This window comes from Syzygium oleosum, unplaced genomic scaffold (genome assembly GCF_021117445.2).
Source record: "Syzygium oleosum isolate NSW1041296 unplaced genomic scaffold, Sole_v2.1 Sole_v2.29, whole genome shotgun sequence".
In the NCBI taxonomy this organism is placed as follows: Eukaryota; Viridiplantae; Streptophyta; class Magnoliopsida; order Myrtales; family Myrtaceae; genus Syzygium; species Syzygium oleosum.
This window is the reverse complement of record NW_026607513.1, coordinates 3,470,547-3,484,773: the sequence shown is the minus strand read 5'-3', so window position 1 is coordinate 3,484,773 and position 14,227 is coordinate 3,470,547. Positions and strand designations below refer to the sequence as shown.

Genomic DNA, 14,227 nt, shown 5'->3' with positions numbered 1-14,227 from the left:
GTGGGAACCGGACAGGACCGGACCGATAAATATATATATTTACTTTTTAAATTTTTTGAAGAAAAAAAGAAAGCCTAATCTATTCCCTCTTGCCTTTACCAATTTTTTTAAGGATTGGTTCCATTGGAAAATGGAATTGGTTCCATTGGAACGTGATTGGTTCCATTTGAAAATAAAAAAATAAATACATTTATTTATTTAAAATAGAAAGCCTATTTTAAAAGTACGTGATCGGTTCCATTGGAACAGGACCGGACCATCGGTCCGGTCCGGTCCACAGTCCTAGGACTAGCCGGTCCGATCCTCAGTCCTAGAAATGGGAACCGGTCCTCCCGGTCCGGTTCCCGGTTCTTGGGTGGGACCGAACTGGATCGGGAACCCCTCACCCCTAGTTGTGGCAGGAAAAGTCATATCAAGGACGAGGCACTCAGTCCATTGCGAGGGGCCTTCCAAATTCTCTTGACCTAGAAGAAGTGGATGACATTGATATATCTTGGCTAGGAAGATGTTGACGCAATTTTGGGGAAAAGTATCAAAAAAGTATTTAACCTATTGCATTGGTACCATTTCAGTCATAAATCTTTTAATTAGACCAATTTAGTCATAAACCTTTCACATTAATATCAATTCAGTCCATCCGGCCAATTTAGGTCGGAATTCGCTGACATGGACGTCAGCCATCCTACATGGTATGGTCGGCCGTCCTACGTGGCATGGCCGGTGCTAACGTGGATAAATTTTAATAAATTTTTAATAATTTTTAATGGTTTTTTTCCCTTTTTCCTTTTTTTTTTTCCCTTCCTTCTTCTTCTTTGGACCTATGGTCGGCGGCTGGCCATAGGCGAGGGCTAGCGAAGGCATCATGGCCCTTGCCAGCCACAGGGGAGGGTCGCCCTCGCAGCCTGGGCAAGGGCGACCCTCTTCCGGATTTGGTGAGGGCGACCCTCCCCTAGGCCGTGAGGGTCCAACCCTCACCAGATCTGGCGAGGGCCGCCCTCGCCCAAGTCGCGAGGGTCTAGCCCTTACCCTCGCGGCTTACGGCCTGGGGGAGGGCCGCTCTCGACGGATTTGGCGATGGCCATGGCGAGAGCGACCCTCACCTGTGGCGGGTCACCGTCCATGGCCACCAGCCACAGGTCCAAGGAAGAAGAAGAAGGAAGGGAAAAAAGAAGGAAAAAAAGAAAAAAAAAACATTAAAAATTCAAAAAAATTAAAATTTATTAAAATTTATCTACGTCAATGCCAGTCGTGTCACGTAGGATGCCCGGCATCCACGACAACATTAGTCGGATGAACTGAATTGGTACCAATGTGACAAGGTTTAGGATTGCATTGATCCAGTTGAAAGATTTAAGACTGAATCGGTACAAATACAATAAGTTTAGGACTTTTTTAATACTTTTCCCCGCAATTTTGCCATTCGATATGAACTCTTATTGCTGTTGACTTAGGCTCGTGGACTGGACATGAGCCCATGCGCGGACCATAGCCCTTATGGTCAGAATAATAAGTTGATGGGCCTTCCTTGTATCTTACTAAGCCTTGACTGACATTGGGTCTAGTGAGGCCAATGAGCCAAACTGTTGGGCGAACAGGCTTGAGCTAGAGTTACGAATTGGGTTGTATGCATTAATTGACCGGGCCTTCTATTTTCTTTAGTTTATTTATTTCTCCTTTTTCGCTCTTTTTGTTATTTTTGCTATTTTCCATTTTTGCACTTTCATGAGAACGAGCGCTCGGATTATCTACAAAAAAATTCAGGTGTCGATGATTATACCAGGACAACAAAAAAAAACCTAAGATGAACCAAGTGTATGGGACGCACAATCATGGAACCCTTGTTGTTCATCTATGGAACATAAAATATTGTTTCCTGACAAGTCATTGACTTCTTTTTCTTGGAAGTGGAGTTTGACGGTATGAGTTTATTAGGATAACAAATGAATAAAAAATACTCAGCATAGACGTAAAGCCAACATGCTTGCATTTTTACTGTGTAAAATGTAGCTGTACTTACCTATAGAACATAGACATGTTGGACGACTTTATCCCTTTAGGAGACAGTGTGGAAGATAGAGAGCTTGCGAAAGAGCGTGAGAATTGAATAATACTCTTTCCACATTTTGCGAGGAGACAATCATCCAACCCCAAATTATTTCGAACCCAAGGCATAAGAACTGCATCTCGACCAACTTCAGTTACCTGTTGGAGAAGAGAGCAATGTCGCAACTATCCTTTTTCTTCCTACTTTATGAAAACTTCTAGTTTTCGGCAGCCGTTGTCTCTCTTCCTTTTGAGCTTTCTCCATCTTTTTGTGAATTGTTTCCAATGTAGGATGTGAAATGAGTTTGGATTAGACGTATTATGTGCCTTATAAATGCGTCAACCCATTTAAACACATTTTGGAATGATAGTGACAAAAGTCAATATGTTATCGATATTAACACGACACATTATATACACATTTATATGTTGATTTACGTATTGAAAGTTTTACAAATTTATATACGAGAACCTATCGCCAAAACTTGTCGAACATGTCACATTACATGCTTAAAAACATGTTGTCATCGGATTTCAAAGTCGTGACGTGATTTTATGTCGCATCACACTATCATGCCAAGTATGGAATATTAATCGTTTTAATGAGTGCAGATGCTACATGATGAAATATTTTACTAAAAACAGTTTCTCACGACATGCTATAGAATCAATTAATAGAGCTTGTCTAATTAATTAATTCTATTGTTGGGTCCAATAGCCGTAATTTGGATGGGAAAATTCTAAATAATGGACTGAAGTATCATTATTTTCTTAAAGAATGATTTACAGCGAGTCTTATTTTAAATAAGAATCTAAAGTATCCATTCTTATTTCAAATAAAGACCTGAGCTTGCAAATCGGTTAAATATTCGTCGGCCGGTGAGACGAATATAATGTACTTATTAAGTCGTAGTAGTTATCAAGAAGACGAATATATTTAATCTATAGACGAACAAGGGGAAAAGTGCCAAAAAAGTCCTAAACCTTTTGCATTAGTGCCAATTTAGTCCTAAACCTTTTTTTGGTGCCAATTCAGTCCTAAACCTTTTGCATTGGTGCCAATTTAGTCCTAAACCTTTTTTTGGTGCCAATTAAGTTCTAAACCTTTTAAATTGGTGCCAATTCAGTCCTAAACCTTTTATTTTTGTGCCAATTTAGTCCTTCCGGCCAATTTAGACCGGAATTTGCCTACGTGGGCCTTTGCCGGCCGGCGGCGGTCACCGGCGCCCGACGTGGCGCCGACGTGGACAACTTTAATATTTTTTAAATATTTTTTTGAATTTTTATTTTTTTTCCGTTTTTTTCCACTTTTTTTTTCCACTTTTTTTTTTTTGGTTGTCTTCCTCCTTCCTCCGGCCGGCCGCCGGGTCCTGCTGACCGGCCGTAGAGGCTGAGGCCGGCGAGCTCGAGCTCGCCGGCCACCGGCGAGGGCGAGCCTCGCCTTGGTCGGGCGAGGCTCGAGCCCTCGCCGGAGGCCGCGGCGAGGGCGAGCCTCGCCTTGGTCGGGCGAGGCTCGAGCCCTCGCCCGACCAAGGCGAGGCTCGCCTCGCCGCGGCCTCCGGCGAGGGCTCGAGCCTTGCCTTGGCCGGGCGAGGCTCGACCTCGCCGCGGCCTCCGGCGAGGGCTCGAGCCTTGCCTTGGTCGGGCGAGGCTCGACCTCGCCAGATCCGGCGAGGTCGAGCCTCGCCCGACCATGGCGAGGCTAGCCCTCGCCGCGGCCTCCGGCGAGGGCTCGAGCCTTGCCTTGGTCGGGCGAGGCTCGACCTCGCCGGATCTGGCGAGGTCGAGGCTCGACCTCGCCGGATCCGGCGAGGTCGGGCCTCGCCCGACCATGGCGAGGCTCGCCCTCGCCGCGGCCTCCGGCGAGGGCTCGAGCCTTGCCTTGGTCGGGCGAGGCTCGACCTCGCGATCCGGCGAGGTCGAGCCTCGCCCGACCATGGCGAGGCTAGCCCTCGCCGCGGCCTCCGGCGAGGGCTCGAGCCTTGCCTTGGTCGGGCGAGGCTCGACCTCGCCGGATCCGGCGAGGTCGACGCTCGACCTCGCCCGACCATGGCGAGGCTCGCCTCGCCGCGGCCTCCGGGCGAGGGCTCGAGCCTCGCCCGACCAAGGCGAGGCTCGCCCTCGCCGGCGAGGCCGCTCTCGCAGCTGGCCGGCGAGCTCGAGCTCGCCGGCCTGAGCCTGAGCGAGCCGGACCGGCGACCGGCCGAGGAAGGAGGAAGACAACCAAAAAAAAAGTGGAAAAAAAAGTGGAAAAAAAGGAAAAAAATAAAAATTCAAAAAATATTTAAAAATATTAAAGTTGTCCACGCCGGCGCCACGTCGGCGCCGGTGACTGCCGCCGGCCGGCAGGCGTCCACGTAGGTAAATTCCGGTCTAAATTAGCCGGAAGGACTAAATTGGCACAAAAATAAAAGGTTTAGGACTGAATTGGCATCAATTTAAAAGGTTTAGGACTTAATTGGCACCAAAAAAAGGTTTAGGACTAAATTGGCACCAATGCAAAAGGTTTAGGACTCGAATTGGCACAAAAAAAGGTTTAGGACTAAATTGGCACTAATGCAAAAGGTTTAGGACTTTTTTGGCACTTTTCCCGACGAACAAGAAAACAAAAGAGGAGCAATTTAGTCAAAGTTTTCACGGGGCGGCCTTGGGATGTGGGGTGGGCAAACCAAAACAATGACATTTTGAGTCTTGAAAGCAACGTTCCGAAGGTATAAATGTGGGCCACGTGTTATATGAGACAAAAGCAAACGACAAATAAAAACAAAGAAGAAAATGTATACCTTCGACGTGTTCTTTGAACTTCAGCGGCGGAGACACTTCCAGCGGCTTCGCCGATTTCCTCTACAAACAGCCTGTTAGCTGCTGGTGTCCACGTGTACAAGGGTGACGGCATTTTTCCGATCCGCAAGCAGATTAGCCTAGGCTTATCGGGGCTATCAAGAATAGTAAGATTACGATCGCTATCATCTCCGAGTATGATGCGTGTACCTCACCAAGATTAATAAATTTATTAATAAAAAAATCTCATTCGCTTTTTTTATTAAAGCGATATGGCAAGTTTCAATAGAGTGTTGAAAAGAGCTAGACCCAAGAATGTGCCCCACCGGCCCCGGCTAGTTGTGCCTGGCCAATTGACTTCGCCTCTCATCTCCCCGTCGAGGTCATCAATGCCAACTCCACGTGTACAAGGGTGACGGCATTTTTCCGATCCGCAAGCAGATTAGCCTGGGCTTATCGGGGCTATCAAGAATAGTAAGATTGCGATCACTATCATCTTCGAGTAGGATGCGTGTAATATGTAAATGGTGCATTCGCTTGCTCACCAAGTTTAATAAATTTATTAATAAAAAAAATATCCCATTCGCTTTTTTTATTAAAGCGATATGGCAAGTTTCAATTGAGTATTGAAAAGAGCTAGACCCAAGAATGTGCCCCCACCGGCCCCGGCTAGTTGCGCCTGGCCATTGACTTCGCCTCTCATTTCCCCGTCGAGGTCATCAACACCAACTCCATGCACGGGTCTATCGCCGTCTCAACACCAACGAAGTCCCTGTCGATCAACAGGAAGGTATTCACTTGCAACCCTCGTGCCTTCTGACTTTCTCCCCGTGCGTCTGGTGTTTGATTATCGTTCCTTTCGGAGTTCTTCACGAATTTGGTGCCATGTCCAGGAGTGCCTCATCATCTTTCGGGCACCATAATTCCGAACGTAAAGTTAGCAGCCAACGTAGTTAAGGATGCTGCTGCTCCTGGGAGTTCGCCTTTGTGAGATTTTGATGGGACCACTACCAACTGTTCTAAAAACTTAAGCTATTAGATGAAGGCGTGATTTAATATTTAATTACTCTAACACTCCCTGTCACACGTCATTTTGCCTAGTACTAAGCGTGGACATATTCAATTGGGGAGGCAAACGAGACCTAGAAAGATTTGAACTCAGAACCTCCAACTCTGATGCCATATGAAATTTCAGTAAACCACTAATTAATTACTCTAACAGCTTTCTTTAACCGACAATTTCATGTGAATTACATTTGTCCTTTGATGAAATTAATCCTCTTCTTTCCCGAATTTCGGCTCATTGATGAGATCTTGTCTTGAAATAACTTGCCAGTCATAGTTGGGGGTACAAATTATGAATCCCAGATTGAAGAGCCTCTCTGCATTCCTTGGCGAAAGATATCTTCTTTGGACCTGCCTCCTGTACCCGTTTCTCCATAGACCCGATACCCTCCTATTTGCACTCAGATCGCCCCAATTCTTCAATATCAATCCAAAGAGCATATAATCCGTAAAAGGGCATGACGAAATTGAAGGAAAACAAAAGAAACAGAGGAACTGGCCGGAAAGAGCAGCTTCTGAGGGAGGCAGACATTCTCAGGGCGGTTCTTCCTGGGGTTTCTTGAGAGCTTTAAACTTATTAAATGCTTATAAAAGTCCGCCGGTTCAAACAAGATGGACCGGAGAAAGAAAAAAAAATAGAGATGCACCGGACCCCTTTTGGGTAGGATCAAATGGACCCTTTTTTAGGCAAGCGACAAATTTTTTTTTCTTACCCTTTTTCTCTTTCTCTCCCCGGTATTGGATGATGTGGTGCTGGACTGTTGGTAGATGGCCCATGCCGAAATTCTTTTTCTTTTTCCGCTTTTATTTTCGGTTCTAAAGTCCAAGCGGAAGTTAAGAAGGAGACTCAAATTTTGGAAAAGAACTTTAGAAACAAAAGGTTTTCGCTGAGACGAGCTTAGACAAGATATATAATGAGTAAGGTCGACAATAGTAGAAGTTTAAATGAGTAAGAATATGGAGTATCAAGGAGTATATGTTTTCGATATTTGAAATTTATTCTGCCTAAGAAATAGGAAAAATCGATAGTGATCTCAATAATGGAGCTCAATCATCATGGATAAATCGATCAAAATAAAATACATACGAGAAAAATGTTGGAGTTGGCAAATACTTCGGGGACCCTTGTTTCTCACATCGGGTACGCCCACGTGAGCTTAGGGAAACTGAAGTGTTGTCCGACGACATGTGACCCATGCGTGCGGAATGCGGGGTTCGGGGCGCGCCCGACACGGGTGTGCCCCCACGCCTTGGCCGGCCTGGCGGGGTTCGGGGGCGCCGCCCGACGGGGTTCCGCCGCTCGGCCAATGGACGGCCGCTCGCACGGTGAGCGAGCTGGGGCTCTGGGCGCACCAAACCTCAACGGGTTTGGCCGGCCCGTATAAAGTGCGAGATTAAGAGATTTCATATAGGTTTAGGTTTGGGCCCATTTGGGGATATATATATTTTGCTCGCTTTTCCGATCATTGTAACGAGTTGAGTGGTCAGTAAACCTAAAAACATAGTGAAATCTCTTTGCAGACGTAACCCTAATCGAGGGTGAACCTGGGTAAATTCGTGCATCGTCTATTTTCTCTGTTTTCTGCGTGATCGTTCTGTTTCGGTTCTCGATACGTCCCTTCAAAAACGACGTTTCCAGAAAGAAATGCATTTGACTTTCCCATACATGGTCAGGAAAAGTAGATCAAGCAAAGAAAATGGTTAGGTAACACAAAATTAACGATAGATCATTATTAATAATACGAATTTAAAAATAGTCAAATCCTCATGCGGATTCCCTTGAAAGGTGTGGTGGACAAAGAAGAACATTGCCTTTCTGAGTCTTGGAAGCGCCACTTACGTATAACTTACGTGAAGTAATCAAGTAAACGACTATTATTTATAAAGAATTTAACCGTCGTAATAAAAAAGGCAAATATATATGAACTTACGTGTAAGAATAAAAAATACAAATAATATATAAAATAATTAATATCACGGAAAATTCTAAATTGATACACTTATGATAAATTTACCCCGATCTAATTTTTTGACCACAAAAAATCCCAAACTAGTATACATATGACAATTTTACCTCAAACTAATTTTTTGACTGCTAAAAACCCAAACTGATACACTTGTGACAGATCTACTCTCCATTAAATTAGATTAGTATCACAAAAAATCACAAATTAGTAAATTTGCGACAGATAGAGAGGTAAAACGCCAAACTTACATGCCATCCAACTCAACAATTTGACTATAAAATTTAATGTAAAGTAACAGAGGGTAAATTTGTCACATGTATGCCAGTTTGGGATTTTTAGTGGTCAAAAAATTAATTTGAAGTAAAATTATCACAAGTATACTAGTTTGGGGTTCTTCGTGAAATATAATGAACTTACAAGACGAGATGGAAGATGATCAAAAAAACAAGTGATAAGTGCACCGAAAGTCATAAAACTTGTCACGAAAGTGCAATTGAGATCTTAAACTTTCAAAAAATGCAATCAAATCCCTAAAATTTGTCAAGTTGGTGTAATCAAATCTTAAAAATTGATAGCATTTTCCGTTTGTCAAGTTGTGATATAATTATATGTAGCGTCACACTATTATGCCATGAACATACAGATTATAACTATTTTAATGAGTGCAAATGCTACATGCTGAAATATTTTTCTACAAACCACTTCCCACGACATGCTATAGATTCAATTAATAGAGCTTGTCTAATTAGTTATAATTTTTTGGGTCCAACAGGCCTAATTTGCAGTACGAACAAGTTATTAGTCCATGTCAAATTGACCGTAAATGCATGTTATATATGTATGAGTTTGTAAGTGTACTTCCAGAAAAGTATTAGAGAAACACTTGGCATACCTCTAGGTTGGCATATGCTAATTGCATAGATCTTGTATACGGTAGATACTCATATATTGAACAAACTTCTTGAAAAAGAAAAAAAGGATTAATATCACAAAAAACCCCAAACTAGTATACCTCTGATAATTTTATCCCAAACTCTGGTACACCTGTGATAATTTTACTCTTAATTTGTTTCCGTTAAATTTTGCTGTCAAATTATTTTGTTAAATGATACACGGCAATTGATTGATATATCGATTTTACGTTTTATCCTCCGTTTGCCACAGATATACCAGTTTGTGATTTTTTGTGGTATTAATCCAATTTAGCGAAAACTAACGGAGGGTAAATTTGTCACAAATGTACCAGTTTGGGGGTGGTCAAAATATTAGTCCGGGGTAAATTTGTCAGAAATGTACCGATTTGGAGTTTTTAGTAGTAAAAAAATTAGTTTGGAGTAAAATTATCACAGGTATATCAGTTTGAGATTTTTCGTGATATTAACCCAAGAAAAAACACAATATCTCACACCCTGTCCAAACGGCCACTACATTAATACCAATTCCAGCTCGAACCCCCCATAATAAATAATTAATCAGACGAACAAAAAATTCCAAGATTAAAATGACAGAAACAGGAATTTTAGAAGAAGAAATAGAACAGTCCGCATAGCTCTAGGTCCAATAGTGACAGGAACAGCATTAGCTAATTTATCAATCCCAGATTAAAGAGCCTCTCTCTCCGCATACCTTGCCGAAAGATATCTTCTTAGGACCTGCCTCTTACGACAAAGTTTTTAACTCTGCGCCTGTTTCTCCATAGACCCAGGACCCTCCTATTTGCACTCAGATGGCCCGTTTCTCGTCGGCGGCAAGCGAACTTGCCCAGGTCTGGCAAGGGTCCTTCGCTCCCTCACCTGCAACCGGTGGACCATCGCTAGAACAATAAAAAAATTTAAAAAATAATAAAAGTTTAAAATTTTTATAAAAAATTAAGATTGACAAATTATCCAAAAATTTAGGACTAAATTAACCTAAATGCAATAAATTTGGAACTTTTTAGGTAATTTCCTGATTTTTTGGGGGCCAATTCCCTGCCAAAAGAATAAGGAAAAATAATAAACAAGGGTCTCAAGTGTGACCGTTTTCACAAAAAAGGATCTGAAATAAATATTATTTTAAATAAGGGCATTGAGTGATCTACACAGGCTCAAATAAGGGCTTCAATGATCACACGCATCTCCCACGCACTTTTCAAGTTATGGTCAACAAAGTTATATTTTCTTTCTTCTTTCTCTGTTCTTGCTTCATTCTTCTTCCTACATCCGACTCTCCAGCTTTCCAGTTCATCTTTTCTATCTCTTCTCTCCTTTTCTTCTTCCTAGCACTTTAGTCTCTTATTTGAAACAACAGATACTTTGCGTCATCTTTTAGAAAACGGCCACGCTTCAAAATAAGGAAGTTTCCCGAAGAACGTTGGCTTGGTGTATTCAAAGCACACACATCCGAAAAGAGAAAAGGCAAATTGAAGAAAACGGATGCCCCAGCCATTGTTTTACTACTAGCCCACCCGTTCATGTGCACTTACAGATTTCTGCGCGAGAAGACCATGGCAGTCTCTCAGAACTACGACGTGTTCTTAAGCTACAGAGGCCCGGACACTAGCACCGGCTTCACCGATTTCCTCTACAACAGCCTGGTAGCTGCTGGGTTCCACGTGTTCAGGGATGACAATGCGGTCCCGGTCAGCGACGAGATAGGTCTGGAAGTTCTCCGGGCCATCAGAAGTTGTAGGATCGCGATCCCCATCATCTCCGAACAATATGTGCAGAGTAAATTGTGCCTCCGCGAGCTCGCTGAGATGATGGAGTGCCGCAGAAAGCATGGCAAATCAGTCTTCCCTGTATTCTATAAGGTGGATGTTGTTGATGTAGGTTGCCAACGCGGTAAAATCGAACAGGCTCTATTTGAACATGAGAGGCAGTGCAGCTCAGAAGAAGTGCGAGCATGGCGGAAAGAGCTGGCTTCTGTAGCGAGGATTGGAGGATGGACATCACAGACCATTGCTGATGGGTATGTTCTTATGTATATATGTATGTGTGTATTGTCTGTAAGTATTTACGAATCTACTATCTGTCACAAATCTGAATCCGAACCCTTGTGCACTTGGATGGGAATGACCCATCCAGAATCGCAGACTTAGGGAAGGAAGTAATCAAACTGCACGCCTAACTTTGGTTTTACACATATATATGTATATGTGGGCAGGCGTGAAGCAGAGCTGGTGGAAATGGTGCGCGATAAGGTTTCATATAAATTGAAGTCGATGTGGATCGAACGGCTCCCCATGTTCATAAGATCAGGTACCATTCGTAAGCATCTTTGTGTTCATCGTGGGAGACATCTTACATTATCACTTTGTTTGTTGCTGGATTGCAGAGTATTTTTGCTTTTCGGAGAAAAAAAGAAGAGACAGTAAATGTCAAGTGTTCTTGGCCTTTCGTGGCTCTGATACCCGATATGACCTTGCTGCTTACCTCTACATAAGTCTTGTAGCTGTAGGAATCAGAGTATTTAAGGATGATGATCCGTGCCTCATAGGTAAAGATGTTGATCATGAGATTCGCAATGCCATCGAGCACTGCAAGATATCCATTCCGATTCTCTCTGAAAACTATGCCTCCTCTCATTGGTGCCTCGATGATCTAGCTCAAATGGTGGAATGCAAGAGAAGAAAGGGACAAAAGATATTGCCCATTTTCTATAAAGTGAAGCCCTCGCATGTCAAAGACGTATCCCATTTGTTTGGAGAGCACATGCTTCAACACAAGGAGCTAGTCGACAAGGGTACTTATGAGCGGTTGGAACGAGCTCTCAGGGAGGTTGGTTCCTACAAAGGATGGGTTGCCGATGGGTATTTACTTTCGTCATTCTCACCAAAACCTTTATTGGATCCTATTTCTGGAAGCTTTTTATACTACTTAAAGCTAATATCAATTTTAATTGGCAATTGGTAGGCATGAAGAGGTACTTGTGAAACAGGTTGTGGAAGAGGTTTCGAAGCTATTGAAGAATCCCCTAGACCTCATCTCCATCCACTAAATATTGACTCAATCCTAGAGTTAGTAACTACTCCTTTTTAGCATATCTGATTCCTGTTTTACAAGAGGATCTTTCTCGACAATCAAACGTATCATCATTTGCATTAATTTTAAAGATTGGCGAGGAATTAGAAACATGTTATGCACGTTATGTTATATAGCCTATTTAATAAACATTTCGTTTTTCGATTAAGATGTGACATGATTAATTGGATTTGACAAGTAGGGAGAATATTAAGAGAAGCGTGAATGAGGGCAGGGAGACCCAGCGAACGATAGGAGGAGAGAAAAATGTCCAAACAATAAAAAGGCCAGTCAGCTTAATAGTTGTCTGAAGATGCCATGAAGGATTTGCTAGAGTTGGGGTAGAATGTGATCTCTCGAAATACAATTGCCTACTAATTAAGTCTAGTACATCTTCCTTACCATAACTAGTCGAAAACTCAGCCCGTTCTGGCTGAGTAAAATTAGATGAGAAAATGAAAATGGGAAAACAGTCGCGATTTGCATTCACATACCTAGAATATACTGCAATGTGCTCGATCACTAGAAGAAAATATCTCCTTTTTTTAAAATCTGATTATGCACGCATGTAAAAAGAAGCCATTTGATACCTAGCTAACGTTGTTGAGAGGGGCTTTTTCATAGGAAGAGAAAAGGCAACAATTAGATCTGTTCAAGGATTTAGCATGTCGATACCAACGTGACTTGTCACAAAACTTGTGCATGTTTGTTGCCATTTATTTCTACAATATTCGATTGTGCTTTTTCTTTGGATACACAAATACAAATAGTTGATTGCGTATTAGCTCTCTGATAGAGTGGAACAAGCCACTAGGATTCACGAAGGAATTGGAAAAAGGAAAAATTGCATTATTTCTCTTCGATCAATTTCAGCAGGAAATTAATTTGGGTCCATCTCCCTATCCATTACAAGCACAAATGACATAATATGGCATGCAAGCAAATGTAATATAATGGATGGAGAGAGGAGTCAAACAATAAAACCAGGATTCATGGAATTCATTTGTGATCATCAACCAATGTTTTATGAATTCTTTTTGCTAGTTGTCAAGGCATCTTGCCCCCATGGAAGTGGCTGCTGGTTGCTTTTTAATTTAGAAACAGGTCGTCCCTCCTTGTTTCTTTTACTGTCAACTGTGCCAACAGAGCTCCCTGACAATTTGATCTTTTCCATCTTTTGTTGAATTTATATTGTAACTAGCTACACTGCAAGATTAACCAGTTTAGCTTGTCCGTTGCCAATGTAGAAGCATCACTGATCACATGTCTCATTTCTTGACCGCTCGAAGTTGGGGGTCCTGGAGTTCCACCGGATGGGCATGGTGACGAAGACCCTCACCTTTGATTCAGGCTTCAGGGTCCGTGGTTGGAATAAAACTAAGGTGGAATCGGACAGTTTTGTGTACAGTGCTGCCTCCACCAAAGGCATACTTTTTCTGTTTGTTTCTTTTTGGTCTTCGTTTGAAAGACCGTTGCCCAGCAACACTGGGATTTACTCTTGCAATTTTAGGTGAAATACCACATGAGTGACAATTCTAAAGAGTATAGTTACCGCCTGTGTAGCAAGCATATGTTGACAGATGCTTGAGTAATTACTGCATATTTGGGTACCTGCCCTTCCCTTCTATGCAGGTGTAGCTTATATTGCATTTCAGATTTCATACTTGTGTAAGAGTTATTAGTATTTGGCATCAGTACCCAATCAAAGTATTGTCCTTTGGCTCCAAACATGGATATTTTGGATTAGTTCCTGATCTAGTCCAAGCTCTGGTTTACTATGGTGTTGAAATTTCTGTCTTTTGTGCATATCTCAACAGACATTGTTCTTTTAGAAAACCATGCAGCTGGATTGAGGTTCTCATGGTGGAATCGATCTTCACCAGGCCATGACACCATACTTATGGATTTCCCACCCCAACAATCCATTTGACACAATATGAGCAAGCTTGATACACAAAATATGCTGAGAGAATCAGAATTCAACTCCCCAAAAGGAACACGAAAAATTGGAACATCTTATGTTGCACAATTCATTTTGTTTATCAAGGCAGAAATGAAGACCGTGTCCTCAATTTTTAAGAATATGCGCTCTGCCCTCCCTCTTTTTGACAGACAATGCTTTCCTTAGCAACCGATGAATATGGTTTGATGCCGCCATTTGTAGTCCAACTATTGTCATGGGCATAGGTACTTTGTTTGAATACCAAAGTAGAATTATTTGTTTTAAAGTTGTTGAAGGACCTAATCACATGAAATAAGCTTCTGTTCTCCCTAGTCCTTATAAACATGAAGTATGAGATACAAGGAAAAGAGGAGAAAAGGAGAGGAAACAAATTGAATCCCGCTTAATGCACTCATGGCAAGACAATA

General features: G+C 42.4%; 1 protein-coding gene across 1 annotated transcript; it reads left to right on the top strand.

Moving 5' to 3' along the window:
- The first annotated feature begins 9,582 nt into the window (after positions 1 to 9,582).
- LOC115664955 (uncharacterized) lies at positions 9,583 to 11,834 on the top strand. Its single transcript, XM_056303764.1, has 5 exons — positions 9,583 to 9,632; positions 10,146 to 10,805; positions 11,001 to 11,095; positions 11,172 to 11,646; positions 11,750 to 11,834. Exons 1-5 carry the CDS (start codon positions 9,583 to 9,585, stop codon positions 11,832 to 11,834), a joined length of 1,365 nt encoding a protein of 454 aa, XP_056159739.1.
- The last annotated feature ends 2,393 nt before the right edge of the window (positions 11,835 to 14,227 follow it).